Source organism: Macaca mulatta, chromosome 5 (assembly GCF_049350105.2).
Source record: "Macaca mulatta isolate MMU2019108-1 chromosome 5, T2T-MMU8v2.0, whole genome shotgun sequence".
Lineage (NCBI taxonomy): Eukaryota > Metazoa > Chordata > Mammalia > Primates > Cercopithecidae > Macaca > Macaca mulatta.
The window spans coordinates 178,211,168-178,227,919 of NC_133410.1; the positions used below are offsets into that span (position 1 = coordinate 178,211,168).

At 40.7% G+C, this 16,752-nt stretch overlaps 1 protein-coding gene across 2 annotated transcripts in view; it reads right to left on the reverse strand.

Moving 5' to 3' along the window:
- The window catches only part of HPF1 (histone PARylation factor 1), a 29,404-nt gene extending 15,160 nt beyond the window's left edge, over positions 1-14,244 (reverse strand). Inside the window, exons 1-3 of one of the 2 annotated variants that reach the window (XM_015139454.3) lie at positions 14,157-14,231; positions 9,821-9,980; positions 6,880-7,069 (exon numbers count right to left, since the gene is read on the reverse strand). In XM_015139454.3, the coding sequence (XP_014994940.1) occupies positions 6,880-7,069; positions 9,821-9,980; positions 14,157-14,204 (398 nt within the window). In that variant the 5' untranslated portion in view covers positions 14,205-14,231. 2 annotated transcript variants of the gene reach the window in all.
- Between the last annotated feature and the right edge of the window lie 2,508 nt (positions 14,245-16,752).

Here is a 16,752-nt window from a genome sequence, read left to right on the forward strand (position 1 = left end):
ACGTCCTGTTTCTATGGATTGTTTGTAACCAGCTTTTGCTGCAACTGTTACTGCTGATCAGTATCTTGCTAATCATAGGTGATGGAAAGACCGTGGTTCTGTTTTAAGGCTCTGTTAGAAATTACTGATGCACACACTATACTGTAAATTCTTATCTCTATATACTGTACTTCTGCATACAGATGTTATGTTAAAGAATTACTTCATCCCCATGTGACCATCTCACCTCATAATCAAACGACTCTAAATCCCTCACTAACCTACCCCACCCTCACTAAACTTAATAAACACTGGTATTTCCAGTTTATTGGCGGCACACGGGACCAGAAGGCGGTGACCCCCCTGGACCCAGCTTTCACTATCTTGTGTGTGTCTATTATTTCTCGACCTGCTGATCCACCTGGGAACAAAGAGAGAGCCCCGCTGCATTGCTGGCTGCTGGCCAGATCCCGCAATATCTGGTGCCCAACGTGGCCTTCTTTGTTCCTCAGCTCAGTGCACTCCGAGTACGGGTTCATGACGACTAGTCTTCAGTCTCAACGGTAAAGTCTCCAGGTACGCTTTTTCCGACTCTCCCCTTTTTGGGTTTATTGACTGGTATTATTCCAGGGTTATTATGGGACAATCACAGTCTAAACACCAGGCTTATCTGTCTTTTATTAAACTTCTTAAACAGGATAGAATCAAGGCTGATTCCAATAACCTTATTCTCTTATTTCAGACAATTGTAAGACACTGTCCTTGGTTCCCTGACAAAGGTTCTATGGACCTATCAGACTGGGATAGAGTTGGCACCACGCTCTGCCAACTCATGAGAGATGGTGTTTTACTTCCTATTTCTGTTTGGACTGACTGGGCTCTTATTTGTGTTGCTTTACTTCCTTTTCAGTTTGGTGATCCTCTTCAACTGCCACAAGTTAATGCGGATGGTGAGCCGCTCTCTTTACCTCGGGTAGCTGACCCCGCTACTAGCCCTCCTTCTGATGATGAGGAAGAATTCGATCTCTCCTTGTTTTCTCCCCAAGAGGAGGAACCTGGAGATGATCCCCTCCCTCTGCCTCCTATCTTGAAACTTGTATATGTCAACTCTTCTTCTACTAAGCCGTTGCCCCCTCTGCCAGAGGAGGATGTATGGCATTCATCTGAATGGCCTGTTTCTCATTCTTCTCGTCCTTTTGAACCTCTTCCCTCTTCTAAGCCTACTGTTTCTTTCGACGCTCTGGGACCCCTTCTTTCAGAGGCTTGGCACCCTCACTCTCCTTCTCTTCCTCTGCCCCTGCACAATGGATGTATGAGTCACTTCTCTGGGTAGAGCAGTGGATGTTTTCCAAACACAAGTTGGAGGCGTTAATTGAAATTGTTAATAACTTACTACAAGCAAACACTATGGAACCCTCCTTGTCTCCATGGAACTCGCCTGTTTGTTGCACAAAAAACGTCAGGAAAATGGAGGATGGTAACAGACGTGAGAGCCGTTAATGCAGTTATTAAACCTATGGGGGGCGTTACAACCCGGTATGCCCTCCCACTCCATGATTCCTAGGGAATGGCCTTTAATTATCATTGATCTTAAAGACTGCTTTTTTCGTATTCCTTTAGACAAGTCAGACCATAAAAAATTTGCTTTCACTATACCTTTCGTTAACAATTCAGCTCCCGCAGCTAGATATCAATGGAAAGTTTTACCTCAAGGAATTTTTAACAGTCCTGCTATTTGTCAGTTGTTTCTTGGTACTGTGTTACAACCTATCCGACAGACTTTTAAAAATAATAACATTCTTCATTATATGGATGATATACTGATTGCTGCTCCCACTAAAGATGAATTAATTCAATGTTTTACTTCTTTAAAATTAGCTGTTGCTAATGCAAGACTCCACATTGCTCCTGATAAAATTCAACAAGCCACTCCTTTTCTGTACTTAGGAATGCAGTGAGAAGCTCACTCCATTAAGCCCCCAACAGTCCAACTTCGTACTGACAATTTAAACACCTTAAATGATTTTCAAAAATTACTAGGTGACATCAATTATCTCAGACCAACCCTAGGCATCCCTACTTATGCATTATCTCATCTATTTGCCACTCTATCAGGAGATACAGATTTAAACAGCCCTTGCCCTCTATCTAAACCACCAAAACAAGAGTTGTCTTTGTAGAACAAAGAGTGAGAGAGGCACAAGTCTCTTGTATCTACCCAAATTTGCCTTTACAATTTTTAGTTTTTCCTTCCATCCACTCTCCTACGGGACTTATAGTATAAAATGATTCTCTAGTTGAATGGGTATTTCTTCCTAATTCAGCCTCTAAACCTCTTTCAATATATCTTGATCAAATGGCCACTTTGATTGGATTAGGACATCAATGTATCAACGGCTTTGATCCAAATATTATTGTGGTCCCTTTGTCAAAAAATGAAGTTTAACATGCCTTTTCCACATTTTTGTGCTGGCCGACTAATCTGGCTGACTTCATTGGCACTACTGATAATCATTTGCCTAAGTCAAAATTCTTTCAATTTCTACGAAATACTTCCTGGATTCTACCAAAACTTACTCGTTCATCACCACTAGAGGCAGCCGTTACCATTTTTACCGACGGATCCAGTAATGGAGAGGCAGGGTATGCAGGACCAAAAGATAAAGTCATTTCTACTCCATATACTTCTGCTCAAAAAGCCAAGTTGTTTGCTGTTATCTCTGCATTACAGGATTTTGATCAGCCTCTTAATATTGTCTCTGACTCAGCTTATGTAGTCCATGCCACTAAGGCAATAGAAACAGCTACCATCAAAAATATTACTGACACTAATCTATTTTCCTTGTTCCCTGTGTTACAAAAAACTGTCAGAAACTGAAACCACTCTTTTTTCATCACTCACTTTCGATCTCATACTAATTTGCCTGGACCTTTATCTAGTGGTAATCATAAAGTTGATACTCTAGTTTCTCTAGCCATTCAGATGCAGAACAATTTCATCAACTCATACTAATGCCTCAGGTCTTAAACATAAATATTCTCTCATTTGGAAACAAGCTAAACAAATTGTACAACACTGTTCTCAATGTCAGTTTCTTGTCTTACCCACACAATCTCCCAGAGTTAATCCCCGAGGCCTTCTCCTAATGCTATCTGGCAAATGGATGTTACTCATGTTCCTTATTTTGGAAAATTAGCTTATATGCATGTCACAGTTGACACCTTTTCCAATTTCATCTGGGCTACCTGTCAAACCGGAGAAGCCACTTCTCACGTTAAAAAACATGTTTTCATGTTTTGCAGTTATGGGAATTCCTAGTGAGCTCAAAACAGACAATGGTCCAGCCTATTGCAGTAAAGCTTTAAAAAATTTTCTTGATCAGTGGCATATTAAACGTATTACTGGTATCCCTTATAACCCACAAGGCCAAGCTCTTGTAGAAAGAACAGAACTTTAAAATTACAATTACTTAAACAAAAAGAGGGGGATAAGGAGTTGTCTACCGCTCACATACAACTAAACTTGGAATTGTTCACGTTAATTTTTCTTAATATTCCTAAATCTAGTTCTGTTACTGCTGCTGAAAAACATTTCTCTGGTAACTGTCCCACGGTAAACCATGGAGGGGAAGTATGGTGGAAAGATGTTCAATCTAATATACGGTCAAAAGATTCTATTTTAACGTGGGGAAGAGGCTATGCTTGTGTTTCCCCAGGTGAACATCAATCTCCTGTTTGGATTCCTGTTAGACACCTGAAATTGTGTCCTGAAGATGCATGCAACAACAAGACAGAGAAATTTGCTGAAAAAATGCTACAGCAGGAAACAACTAACACATCCAATGGTCAAAAAGAAGAAAATGACCACGCTAACTCGTTTACGACAGACAATCCAGTCCGTCATCCTAAACAACTTGTCTGCAGCAATCCAGGTCTGCCTCAACCTCTGCCTCCTCCTGATGACACTAATCCTACCCTCTGTCACTCCACAGACTGTTAAAAACTATACATATTGGGCCTATATTCCTTTTCCTCCTCTTATTTGAGCCATGACATGGATGGATGCTCCTATCAAGGTCTATGTTAATGATAGTGTTTGGATGCCTGGTTCTGTAGATGATCGTCGTCCTGCCCAACCTTCAGAAGGAACCCCTTCCAATATCACTTTAGGTTGTAGGTATCCACCTTTGTGCCTCGGACCCACTAATGGATGTCTCTCATTAGATATTCAAACTTGGGCAGTCACACTACCATCTAGTCACTCTGTCCCTCCTGTAGGACACTTGGTATCAGGGTTCTCATTAAAACCTCTAAAACAGATCAAAATAGGAATCACTGATTATATTCACACATCCCAATATAAGCCTTTAGGAACTGCGTGTCCCCTGAACTTGTCTTCAAATACTGACAAATTAATACGGAAGGATTGTGTTAGTCCAGAAGGAACTGTGTTATTTAATTCTTCTCACTACACCATTGTTGATTGGGCTCCTGAAGGTCATATTACTAATGATTGCCGTTAAGGTCACAGAGATTGTCAACATTTTCTCTATGATATTACTTACCAAAAAAGTAGTGACAACCCTCCCCTATTATGTCGTATATTTAACTCCTTTTTTCCTTTTAAGTGGAAAGGGGCAGGGGTTGCCACTGCAAAGCCAAGGCTCATTGTTCCCCACTTAGGACTTGAACATTCAGAATTATGGAGATTAACCATAGCTATGACTGGTATGAGAGTTTGGGCTGGAGAAAGTGTTATAAGTAAATCCACCTTGTCACCTCGAAAACTAAGATAACAGATTGATTTACACTACTATTTTCACACAGCCAAAAATATCACTATGGCAATCGTCAAAAGGTCAATTCAAAGACGGGATAGTAAAGACTATGAGGACTTATACCCCCCCATTGCTAATGTGCCCCCACCACCTCTCGTACAACCTATTCCCCCCACCCCACATTCACAAAAAAGAATACCATCCCAAAATATATATACTATCTATATGGAATCCAACAAAACTATACCACTTAAAAGTTGTGTTAAAACACCATATATGCTATTAGTAGGAAAGATGCATATTAATTCAAACACCAACATAATTACCTGTGTTAATTGTTACTTGTATACTTGTATTGACTCATCCTTTAATCAATATCATAGTATTTTAATAGTCAGAGCCAGCAAAGGTATTTGGCTCCCCGTAGCCTTACATAGGCCTTGGGAATCTTCCCCTTCTATCCAGGTCATTAATAATATTCTACAGAAAATTCTTAAAAGGAGTAAATGATTTATTTTTACATTAACTGTAGTAATAATGGGCTTGATTGCTGTTACTGCAACTGCTGCTACTGCTGGAGTTGCATTACATCAATCTATTCACGCTGTTCATTTTGTGGATAAATGGCAAAAAATTCTACTCGGATGTGGAATTCTCAGTCAAGTATTGATCAAAAATTGGTCAATCGAATTAATGATCGATTAACAAACTGTTATATGGATGGGAGATAAAATTATGAGTCTAGAACATAGATTACAAATGCAATGTGATTGGAATACTTCTGATTTTTGTATAACTCTGTTCCAATATAATGAATCTGTTCACAATTGGGAATCAGTAAAACGTCATTTACAAGGAAGTGAAGATAATTTAAGTTTAGACATAAGCAAGCTCAAAGAACAGATTTTTGAGGCCTCTCAAGCACACTTAACTGCTTTACCTGGTGCTGAAGTTTTAGACTGTATCTGTAAGGGGTTATCTAATCTCAACCCCATTCAATAGGCAAAATCTTTGGGAGGATTCACTATCGTTAATTTTGTTCTGTGTATAATTTGTGCTATTAGTTTATTGTTCATGTGTAAAGTTGGAAAAAATATTCTTCAATCCAATTGTGATCAGCAGCAAGCTATGATTGCTACGGTTCATTTAAATCAGAGAAAAGGGGGAGATGTAGGGAGACCACCTGAAACTATTGCTACGGAATAAAAGATGAAATGCTCCTATTATTGCAAATACAAAATTGCATGCAGGATGGTGTAAAGACAATGCCAGGTTGGACTGCCAGAATGAGCCAACAGCGTGTGATGTGCTTCCCCCTGCAGAGAGCCTATGAACGGACATGCAGTCAGGGAGGTTTCACATCACCAAGATTCCTATCCCGGAAAAGCAGATGTTCATAGCTCTGGGAATGGAATGCGACCCTTGTGGAGAGCCTATAACAGATGCATGGGTGGGGGGCGCCTGTCCATATGGATAAGATAGGGCTATGAACGCCCTCATCTTGCCACGGCTCTTCTAGGCCTCTTTAGGGTTAAGACATACTCCCTTCTGAGAATTTCTGGTCTAACCGGTTGTCTAGCTTCACGTCCTGTTTCTATGGATTGTTTGTAACCAGCTTTTGCTGCAACTGTTACTGCTGATTAGTATCTTGCTAATCATAGGTGATGGAAAGACCGTGGTTCTGTTTTAAGGCTCTGTTAGAAATTACTGATGCACACACTATACTGTAAATTCTTATCTCTGTACACTGTACTTCTGCATACAGATGTTATGTTAAAGAATTACTTCATCCCCATGTGACCATCTCACCTCATAATCAAACAACCCTAAATTCCTCACTAACCTACCCTGCCCTCACTAAACTTAATAATAAATGCTGGTATTTCCAGTGTACTGGTGGCACCGCGGGACCAGAAGGCAGTGACCTCCTGGACCCAGCTTTCACTATCTTGTGTGTGTCTATTATTTCTTGACCTGCCGATCCTCCTGGTAACAAAGACAGAGATCCGTTGCATTGCGGGCTGCTGGCCAGATTCTGCAATAGGTGAGGCTAGTGAATAACTATTTATCCTCATTAGCAGGACAGCAGCTGTATTTTAGAGGTGAAGAAAAGATCCTTTACCTGAAATACCCCATGTGGTACTGAGTTTTATTATCTCCAATAATAATGGTCTGGAACTCAGGAGGATCATAGTAAAACCTCCAATGAAGGTTAAAATTCAGGCCTGTTGATTTTTTCTTCGTTTTATGTTTTCCAGCAAGGATATCATAAGGACCAACTAATTGAAGTCCAAGGCTTGCAGAAAGTGAATCTATAAAGAAAATAAATTTAGACAATACTTTCTGGAGACAGATAGGAAATAATGCTTTTAGTTAGTAAACTATTTCTAAGCAATTGTCTTTAAAAGTTTCTAAAGTAAAAGAAAATCTTGAGCTATGTGTGAAGATGTCAGTTATAAACATTCAATAGAAAAGAAGTCAGAGTAACAGGAAAAGTGGCATTTACGTTTAGGATTTCCTCTTAAATTTATCACTGAATTAGCCTAACATTTTAAACACTGCTGTTGTTTCTTATTTTAGCCAAAGCAAGACTGGTTAGCATTTCTACAGGCCCATTACCACACTGCAGTTAGCCTCAAATACTTGTAGCACACACAGGTTAAGGGAGAGAAAGATAGCAAAGATGTGTGGATTAAGAGGAGTAAACAACAGACCAGGTGCGGTGGCTCACACCTGTAATCCCAGCACTTTGGAAGGCTGAGGTGGGCTGATCACCTGAGGTCAGGAGTTCGAGACAAGCCTGGCCAACATGGCAAAACCCATCTCTACTAAAAATACAAAAATTAGCCGGGTGTGGTGGCTCACGCCTGTAATCCCAGCTACTGGGGAGGCTGAGGTACAAGAATCACTTGAACCCTGGAGGTGGAGGTTGCAGTGAAATGAGATAGCGCCACTGCACTCCAGCCTGGGTGACAGGGTGAGACTCTGTCTCAAAAAATAAATAAATAAATAAATAAGTAAAAAAACATTTCTATCCCCTTTCCTCTACCTTAGGTAATCACACCAGATTCCCCTGACTCTTTGACGATCTATTTGGCCAACCCTAACCCTGGATGACTCCGTCTTCCTTCTCTATTCACAGATCACAGACAGGGAGTGTTCACAAACCACAAAAACATGAAGTCTGTGCAAATGTACAATGCATAACCTCAAATGGGTCCTTGCTTCTAAGACGGAGGGGAGCACTCCAGGGAGGACCCAGTTTTATAAGGAGGCAAGGATGAAGAAAGCAAAAAAATTCCTGGGAGAGGTAATAACATGAATAGAAGCATGGAGATAATTTGACAGGAAAAATAGTTCAGCTGAACTAGAGCTTAGGAGAGCATACACTAATTTTTAAAGCATTAAGAAAACTAAAACCGTCCATCTCATTAGCCAAAGATAACAGTTAATAGTCTATTATACAGTAACAAATTTCCACACTCGCCACCCCCATGAACAGATACAAATCTGGAACAAACTGAGGGTTGTTTTGTAATCTGCTTTTGTCCTCCATCCTGTCCCATTTAAATTTTCTGAATATTTTTCCATGCTATTCAATGTTATTTTACGTGATTTTTTAATAGGGCATGATACTGCATTATAAAGAGGTAACCATCTATTCTCTTTCTTCTTTTTGTTCTAAAATGTTTCAGTGAACATCTTTGCTAATAAATGTTTGTATACAGGTATGACTATTTTTAAAGAAACAACTACACAGTTCTGTTTTGATCTACTGGCAAAATTCAGCATATGTATCAATATACATTTCCATCAATGGTGTATGACAGTGCTTACTAGTTAAAAAATTTAAATAGTATTGTGCGAAGTAATGATCACAGCCCATTAACAGTTTCTTTATCCCTTCAGAGACAAAATAAGCACACAGAAAAGTACACAGGGATATGTGTGTACTCCCTCTCCCCACCCTCCCGTTTTAAAAAATATACTAATGGTAGCATATTCTATACACTCTTCTTTTTCACTTATTTCATGCATGATAGTTTATTGTTTCCTAAAAATCTGCTTCATGCTTAAAAGCAATGAATGATCTACTGAAGAGATGTGGTATTGGTAGGCATTTAAGCCATTTCCCATTTTTTGTGTAAGTAAACATCCTCACACAAAATTCTTAGTTTATGTAATCCATAAGAGAAGTGCTTGGAAGCAGAACTGTTATAACTCCTGCAACATATGAAAGAGCTTGCTTTCCTTCACATTCCCCCAGAATGTAATGAAATTATTTACCTTTGCCAAAAAAACAGGTGACAGTGGCATTACTACAGCATTAATCTATATTTCTTTCTATATTTTCTCTTACCAGAAATATCTTGGAAAATATTCCTTTTCTATGAACAGTTTATATCCTTGGTTAGGTTTTTTTTTTTTTTTTGAGACAAGGTCTTGCGCTCTGTCACCCAGGTTGGAGTGCAGTGGCGCAATCTTGGCTCATTGAAGCCTCTGCCTCCCAGGTTCAAGCAGTGATCATGCCTCACCCTCCCAAGTAGCTGGGACTACAGGTGTGCGCCACCATGTCCACCTAAGTTTTGTATTTTCAGTAGAGACAGGGTTTCACTGTGTTGCCCAGGATGCTCTCAAATTCCTGACCTCAAGTGATCTCCCTGCTTCGGCCTCCCAAAGTGCTGGGGTTACAGGCATAAGCCACCATGCCTGGGCAATTATTGTATGTTTTAGAGACGGAGTCTTGCTCTGTCACTGAGGCTGGAGTGATCAGAGCTCACTGCAACCTCGAACTACTGGGCTTAAGGAGGGATCCTTCCATCTCAGTCTCCCAAGTAGCTGAGACTATAGGCACATGCAACCATGCATAGCTTTTTTTTTTTTTTTTTTAATTTTTTCTAAAGAAGAGGTCTCACTATGTTGACCAGGTTGGTCTCAAACTCCTGGCCTCAGGCTATCCCCCTCCCTCAGCTGGGATTACAGAGTGTGAGCTACCACACCCAGCTCGTTTCCTATTACATTACCTTTTCCATGAATACAAGAATGATTCTGGAGCAACTCACCAGATGGCTTTTCAGGATCAAGTTCTTCACAGAACTTCCAGAAGTGATAGAAATCTTCAGGTAAAGAAAGCTTATAATGATTTTCTATTTCTTTTCGAAGGTCACTGGAGACATCAGCTTCACAGAATTTACTTTTCTTCTCATCAACTGTTTTTTCACACTGAAAATTAGCACACAAACTTTAGTTCTCCAAATTATCTTTAGTAATTTCAGTAACTCTCCTTGCATAACAGTATCACTCACTCTTGTTCACCCAGCTCTATGAAATACATGTGTTTTCCTCAAAACTCTCTAAATGGTATTTGAGTAAAATCTGGGAATTCATTTGGGCACAGGAAAAAAGAGTAGTTTATATGGTGGTTAAGAGGAATCCACACAGCAAGTCCTTAAATATATTTTTGTAAGATAATGGAAACCACAAAAACCAAAAAGGCAAAAAAAAAAAAAAAGAAATAAAGAGTAGGGAGAGAGGAATAAAGAATTTTTCCCTCTTTTGGTTAAAGGTGTGAGTCTTTTAAACAGATTCATTGATCACACCAGAAACAGTCAGAAGTAACTGGATATAAGCAATTCATCAGTTAAAAAGCTGTTTCTCCATAAAAAAGGATGAGTTCACATCTTTTGTAGGGACATGGATGAAGCTGGAAACCATCATTCTCAGCAAACTATCGCAAGGAAAAAAAAAACCAAACACAGCATGTTCTCACTCATAGGTGGGAATTGAACAATGAGAACACTTGGACACAGGGTGGGGAACATCATACACCGGGGCCTGTCGTGGGGTGGGGGGAGGAGGGAGGGATAGCATTAGGAGATATACCTAATGTAAATGATGAGTTAATAGGTGCAGCACACCAACATGGCACATGTATACATACGTAACAAACCTGCACATTGTGCACATGTACCCTAGAACTTAAAGTATAATTAAAAAAAAAAAAAAAAAAAAAAAGGCTGTTTCTTCAGCAACATCCAGAGTTGTATCGGAGCTATTCATTACCCAGCCTTAAAAACAGATACCTCCTTTTGATTTTCCAAATAAAGAGGGAAAGTTAGTGACAATGTTAAACATCCACAGTTCCTAACAAAGCTAGCAGAATAGCACTAAACTCTAGGCCAAAAATCCAATTATTTCAGAAAAGGCCTTTAAATGCCAGGATTAAGTTACAATACTCATCTCTAGGACTCCCACAGTATAGGTTCATTACATAAGTATGCTAGGTTTTATAATGCCTACTAGATATTTGATAAATTTCTGTAAAGACAATATGCTTAATGGGAGGTTATGTATGTTTAGTTTACTAAGAAGCAATCTGTTTTTCTTTCTATGAACCTAGATTCTTTCTTTTTGGATTGAGTTCTTTCCTTTCCTACCTAGAGCAGTGGTTCTCAACCGGTGGTGATTTTGCCCCCCAGGGGACATTTGGAGACCTATTTAGTTGTCACCAGTCGGAAGAAGGGTGCTAGTGGGGCAGAGGCCAGGTATGCTCCACATCCTACAATGCCCAGGATAGGCATCCTCCACCAGGACTACTGGCCCCAAATGTCAACAGTGCTCAAGTTGAGAAATTCTGAGCTAGATGATTCTCATATTTATATTCTGGTATTTTTCCAGTAGTCTGAAGTTTATTAATGTTATGTCAGGTATCATTCAACGTCTACAAAATGTAATCAGATGACACAAGAATGGTCATGATGGCATTGATTCCAAGAGCAAACAAAACAGAACAAATGAAATACCTATTGTTAGAATAGTTATAAGGCTTCCAAACAATAGACTATTACACTTAATACTACAGTTGACCCTTGAGCAACAAGGGTTTCAATTTTGTGGACCCACTTATACACGATTTTTTTTTTCCAACCAAATGCAAATAAAAAAATACAGTATTCTTGGGATGCAAAATCCACTTATAGAGGGGGCCAACTTTTCATATACTCCGGTTCCACAGGAACAACTTTGGAACTTGGGGACGCTCAGATTTTGGGATACATGGAAATGTATTACTGCATACTAGACTATTAACTGTTTTCTTTGGCTAATGAGATGGATGGTTTGTTTTCTTGTTGCTTTAAAAATTAGTGTATGCTCTCCTAAGCCTCTGGAACCAATCTCTGTCCTGTACCGAATGGTTACTGCATGGCTACACAATATGGACCAATCTATAGTAAATATTTTTAATGAGGAAAAAAGCCTTTGATTATATGCAGCATGATAGCCTTTTTATGAAGTTCAAAAACTAAGAATAAATATTGTTTAGGTATACACTCATAGGAGATAAGCCTATTTTTAAAAGGCAAGGGAAAACAAAATTCAGGATAGCTACATCAAACATAATTGACAGGAAGAAGTTAGGCTGAACCCATAGGAGAGGAACACGTTTAGATGTAGAGCTGTTGTCTTGTTTCAGCTTTGGGGTTGAGCAATGGGTTCACAGCTGTTTATTACTTAACATAAATAAGATCAAAGACAATCATGAATATAGTAACAGTTTATTATGCTAAGGATTATAATGTGTCTGATTAAAAAAAAAAACACAACACGTTGAACAAAAAGGCTGTTGAAAAATGAATCCAGAAATATCAATAACAGCAAATAGTAAAGATCATAGTAAAAACAAGTAGTAAGTCGTACTTCTTGAGAACTTATTTTGTGCTATTTCACTGTTCTAAGCACCTTCTGTGGATTAACTCATTTAGTCCTCAACTGTCTCATCACTAGATACTATTAACCTCATCTTACAGCTAAGGAAACTGACGTTAACTTCCCTATGTCCCTAACTAGGAAGTGGAAGAGAAGGGATTTAAACTCAGGTTTAAATCTGGCTCCACAGCACATTCTCAACCACTTCACTATGTTGCTTCTCCAACAGCAAATATAGAACAGTAGGAATATATGAAGTCCTGAGCTATCCTGTCTTCTGTTTTTACAACAGTCTTTGTTCAGACTTTCAAAGACTGGCTCCAACTGAAGATGTTAGAAAAGGCTGAATCTCCTTGCTGAAAGGCAGTTTTGCATAATGGTTAGGTTGCCTGGGTAGACTCCTGACTCTACTGATTTCCAACCTTAGGCAAGTTACATAACCTGTGTTTTCTTTTCTCATCTGCAAAAAAGGGCATACAGTGCCTATATCACGGGGTTGTTACAAGGAATGTTATTATATGTAAAAATATACAGGGCAGTCCTAGCACATAATACACAAATGCTGGCCTTTATGGTTATAGTCTCTATAGACTCATCTTCATTTCTGGTATTGTATTTCTAGTTAAGCACATCACTCCACCAAAGCAGTTCTTCACTGCACCTTCAAAGAGAATTTTTTCAGCTGTGCCTTAACTCACACACTAGTTCAGCATCTCCATATCCCTAACAACTAGAATTTAGAACACCTGTCCCCTTCGGAGGCTACTCTTCTTCTTTGCCCTGGTATTCCTAGAGTGCATGAGCCAATATGAAGAATGCCTATACGCACAGCCCTTTAACAGTTATTTAACCCCTCTAAGACTGTCTCACCCTGTCCGATTTATGGCACTGCCAGAGGAATTTTTCTAAAACTTTAGTTATCACAACGGCACCTCTTTCCTGCCTGATTCCCCTTATTGCTACTGTGGAGGTTACAGAACTTCCGAAATCGTAGTAAAGTACGAGAGAATGCACATACTTTCTCGTCCTCCCCTCTCAGTAGTGCTTTTATGATCAGGTCCCTCTTTCCCATTTCCCTGGCTCTAGCCAAGCCGAACGCTCCGCTAAGCCCAAACATCTCCTAGTTTTTTGTCTCAAAATCTTATTCATCTGCCTTCAAAACCCTTTTTCAAAGAGTTGTCTTAAAAGTCTTCTTTAACACCCCCTGGGACTTGTTAAATCCTCCTTCAGTGTTTCCATAGCACTTTTTACACACCAGCTTTATAATCCCAAACAAAAAAGTAACAGTAGACTGCGTATTCGCTTGTGCCCCTCCTCCCCAGGCCGGGGGCTCAAGGAGCAGGGGCAGGCGGGTTGACCCCGAATCCGCAGCGTCCCGCACAATGTCTAGAATGTAATCGGTTCCCCATCAATCTGGTTGGGCGAATGAATGAACCGCCGGCTGGCTTAATCCGTTTCCCCAGGAAATGCGCCAAGAGGAGCTGGGCAGAAGACGCGGAAGCCCTACTTTCCTTGTCCAACCCCCTGCAGGGCGCGAAACAGCGGCCCTGGGCAGGGTCCCCGCAGCAAACCGCAGCCCCCAGACACACAGCAAGCTTAATAATCACTGGATGAATGAAACGCGCTGCCTCCTGGTGCCCTAGCTGTCACCCAAAGCGCCCCGCGTAGCCCGCACAGCCTTTCCGGCAGTACCTGCGGCCCCTCCCCGCCGGGCCTGCGCTTCCCGCCACCGCCGACCATTCTGCAGCTGCAGCGCCAGCAGAATTCCCCGATACGCGGCCGCTTCCGAGCGCCCCCAACTGCTTCCGGGTTCAAAAGCCTCCAATCCGAATCTCAGCGCCGCCGGGGCGCGCCAATTTAGGGGAAAGGCCCCGCCCATTCCCCGCCCCCTGAGACCTGGCGCCGGGCGCATTGAGGCCCCGCCCACTCCCCTAATGGGCGCGGGAAAGGAGCGTCTTCTGTCTGCGTAGTCTGCATCTAGGCTTTCAGGAGCATCTTCCAGGCTCGCTCCAGAGACCCCCTAGACTCCTGAATCTGAATCCGTTAGAATGGTCCAACCTTCCTCTTTAGGTGTCTACTAGAGGCAAGTTTGGATGTATGCGGCTGTCCTCAATACAGCCCCTTCCTTGTTTTTTCTTCAATTATATTTACTTAAAATATTAATCCTTTTCTCCTTCTCCCCCATCCCTCTCTCTCCCCTACTTTACGGTTATTGGCTTACACTAATTCAATCCCGATTATCTCCAAGAAGGAAATCAATGTCTGTCGGTCTCTGTCTTCGTACCGTCGTCTTATAGGTACAATTTGGACTGTTTTTTCTCTACACCCCTGATACGCAAAGTGTAGTACCTGAACCAGCAGCCTCAGCATCCTGAGGGAATTTGTTAAAAACGCCAAATCTCAGGCCCTACCCCGACTTACTGAATCAGTATCTGCATTGCAACAAGATCCCCTGGTAATTCCTATGCACATCAAAATCTGGAAGGCACAGCTCTCAACTGATGTCCTTGGGCCTCCTTCACATCCATCATGGGAAGGTCTTATTCCTCATTCCTGAGATGAGTTCTCTATTTCCTGAATCTGTGTCTTCCTTTTTCTTGATTATATATCCTCATGTTGTGGAACATAGCCGCCAATAGTTCCTTAAGGGAGGCTGCTGCCAGGTCTTTTTTCCCACAGAGCGTGCATATCTGGAACTGTTTTTATTCTGGCTGAGCACAGAGTTCTAGGTTGAAAATAATTTTCACCCGGAATATTGGAGGGCTTGCTCCACAATATTTTAGCTTCCAGAATTGCTGAGAAACTCTACGTCATTATATTTCCTTCTCCTTCACAGGTCACTAAATTTCTTGATATGTAAACCACTTTCGTTTCTGTTTTGTTTTGTCTCAAGAAGCTTTAGGATCTTTTCTTTATTCACAGTGTTCTAAGACACAATCTAGTGTCCTGGTTAGGGGTCTTTTCTCATTCCTATTGGTCAGTTTTTCAATCCTGAAACATATGTTCTTCAGTTATGGGAATTCTTCTGGTATTATTTATTTCATCATTTCTTCTACCCACCCCCTTATTATAGCTCTTCTTTTTTTGAAATTTGTTATTTAGATCGTGGACCTTCTTGGCTGATGTTTTTTCTTACCTGTCCGGCCGTATTTTCTATGTCTTCATCTTTTTATTCTACTTTCTCTGTGACTTTTTCAACTTAATTGGACAAATGACTATCAGATTACTCTCTTTATTATAGCTTTATTCCTAAGTGCTCTTAATTCTCTGTTCTTTTATAGCATTACATTATTTTTCATGAATATAGCTCCTTTTATTTTTGAATATGTCAATTATAGGGTTTTTAAAAAATGCTTTCTACACAACTCTGCATTGACTTTGTTTCTTTTGAGTCTTTTTTGGTTGTTTGTTTATATTTGGTCCCTGTTGTTTCTGCTAGAGACATTCTTCATCTTGTGTGGTGATCCTTGCTGTCAATTTATATGTAAAATGAGGCTCTGAAAGGGTGCTTTGGGGACATAGACAAGGCTTGTTCACTGCTGGACAAGGTGTAAGATGATGGGGGCAAGGACCAGCTGTTTATTTTCTTCCAGAGAGTAATCTTCTAATTACTCGCTTTGAGAATATACAGACTTCTTGGAGCCCAATGCGGGAAGGAGGCTGGGAATCTTAATAATTTCATTATATGCACTGTATTAGTCCTGGTTCTCCAGAGAAACAGAACGAATAGATATCTACTTATCTATATCTATACCTATATCTGTATCTACCTATCTATTAGCTCATGTGATTATGGGGGTTGAGACGCCGCACAATCTGCTGTCTGCAAGCTGAAGACCCGGAAAGCCCATATTGTAGTTTGAAGCCCTGATAACTGGGGAGCCGATGGTGTAGATTCTAGTTCGAGTTGAAGTCCTGCAAACCAGGATCACCAAGGGCAGGAAAAGATCAAAGATTCAGTTCAAGAAATCTAGCAGAGAGAGAGTGAATCCTCCCTTCCTCTACCTTTTTGTTTTATTCAGACCGGAATGGATAAGACGATGCCCACCCACATTGGTGAGGGTAATCTCTTTTACTCAGGGCCCTCACAGACACTCAGAAATACCATTTAACCAGGTATCTGGGCATCCTGTGGTCCAGTCGAGTTGACACATAAAATTAACTCTCCACCGGGTGTGGTGGCTTATGCCTGTAATCCCAGCACTTTGGGAGGCCAAGGTGGGTGGATCACTTGAGGTCAGGAGTTCAAGACCAGCCTGGCCAATGTGGTGAAACCCCATCTCTACTA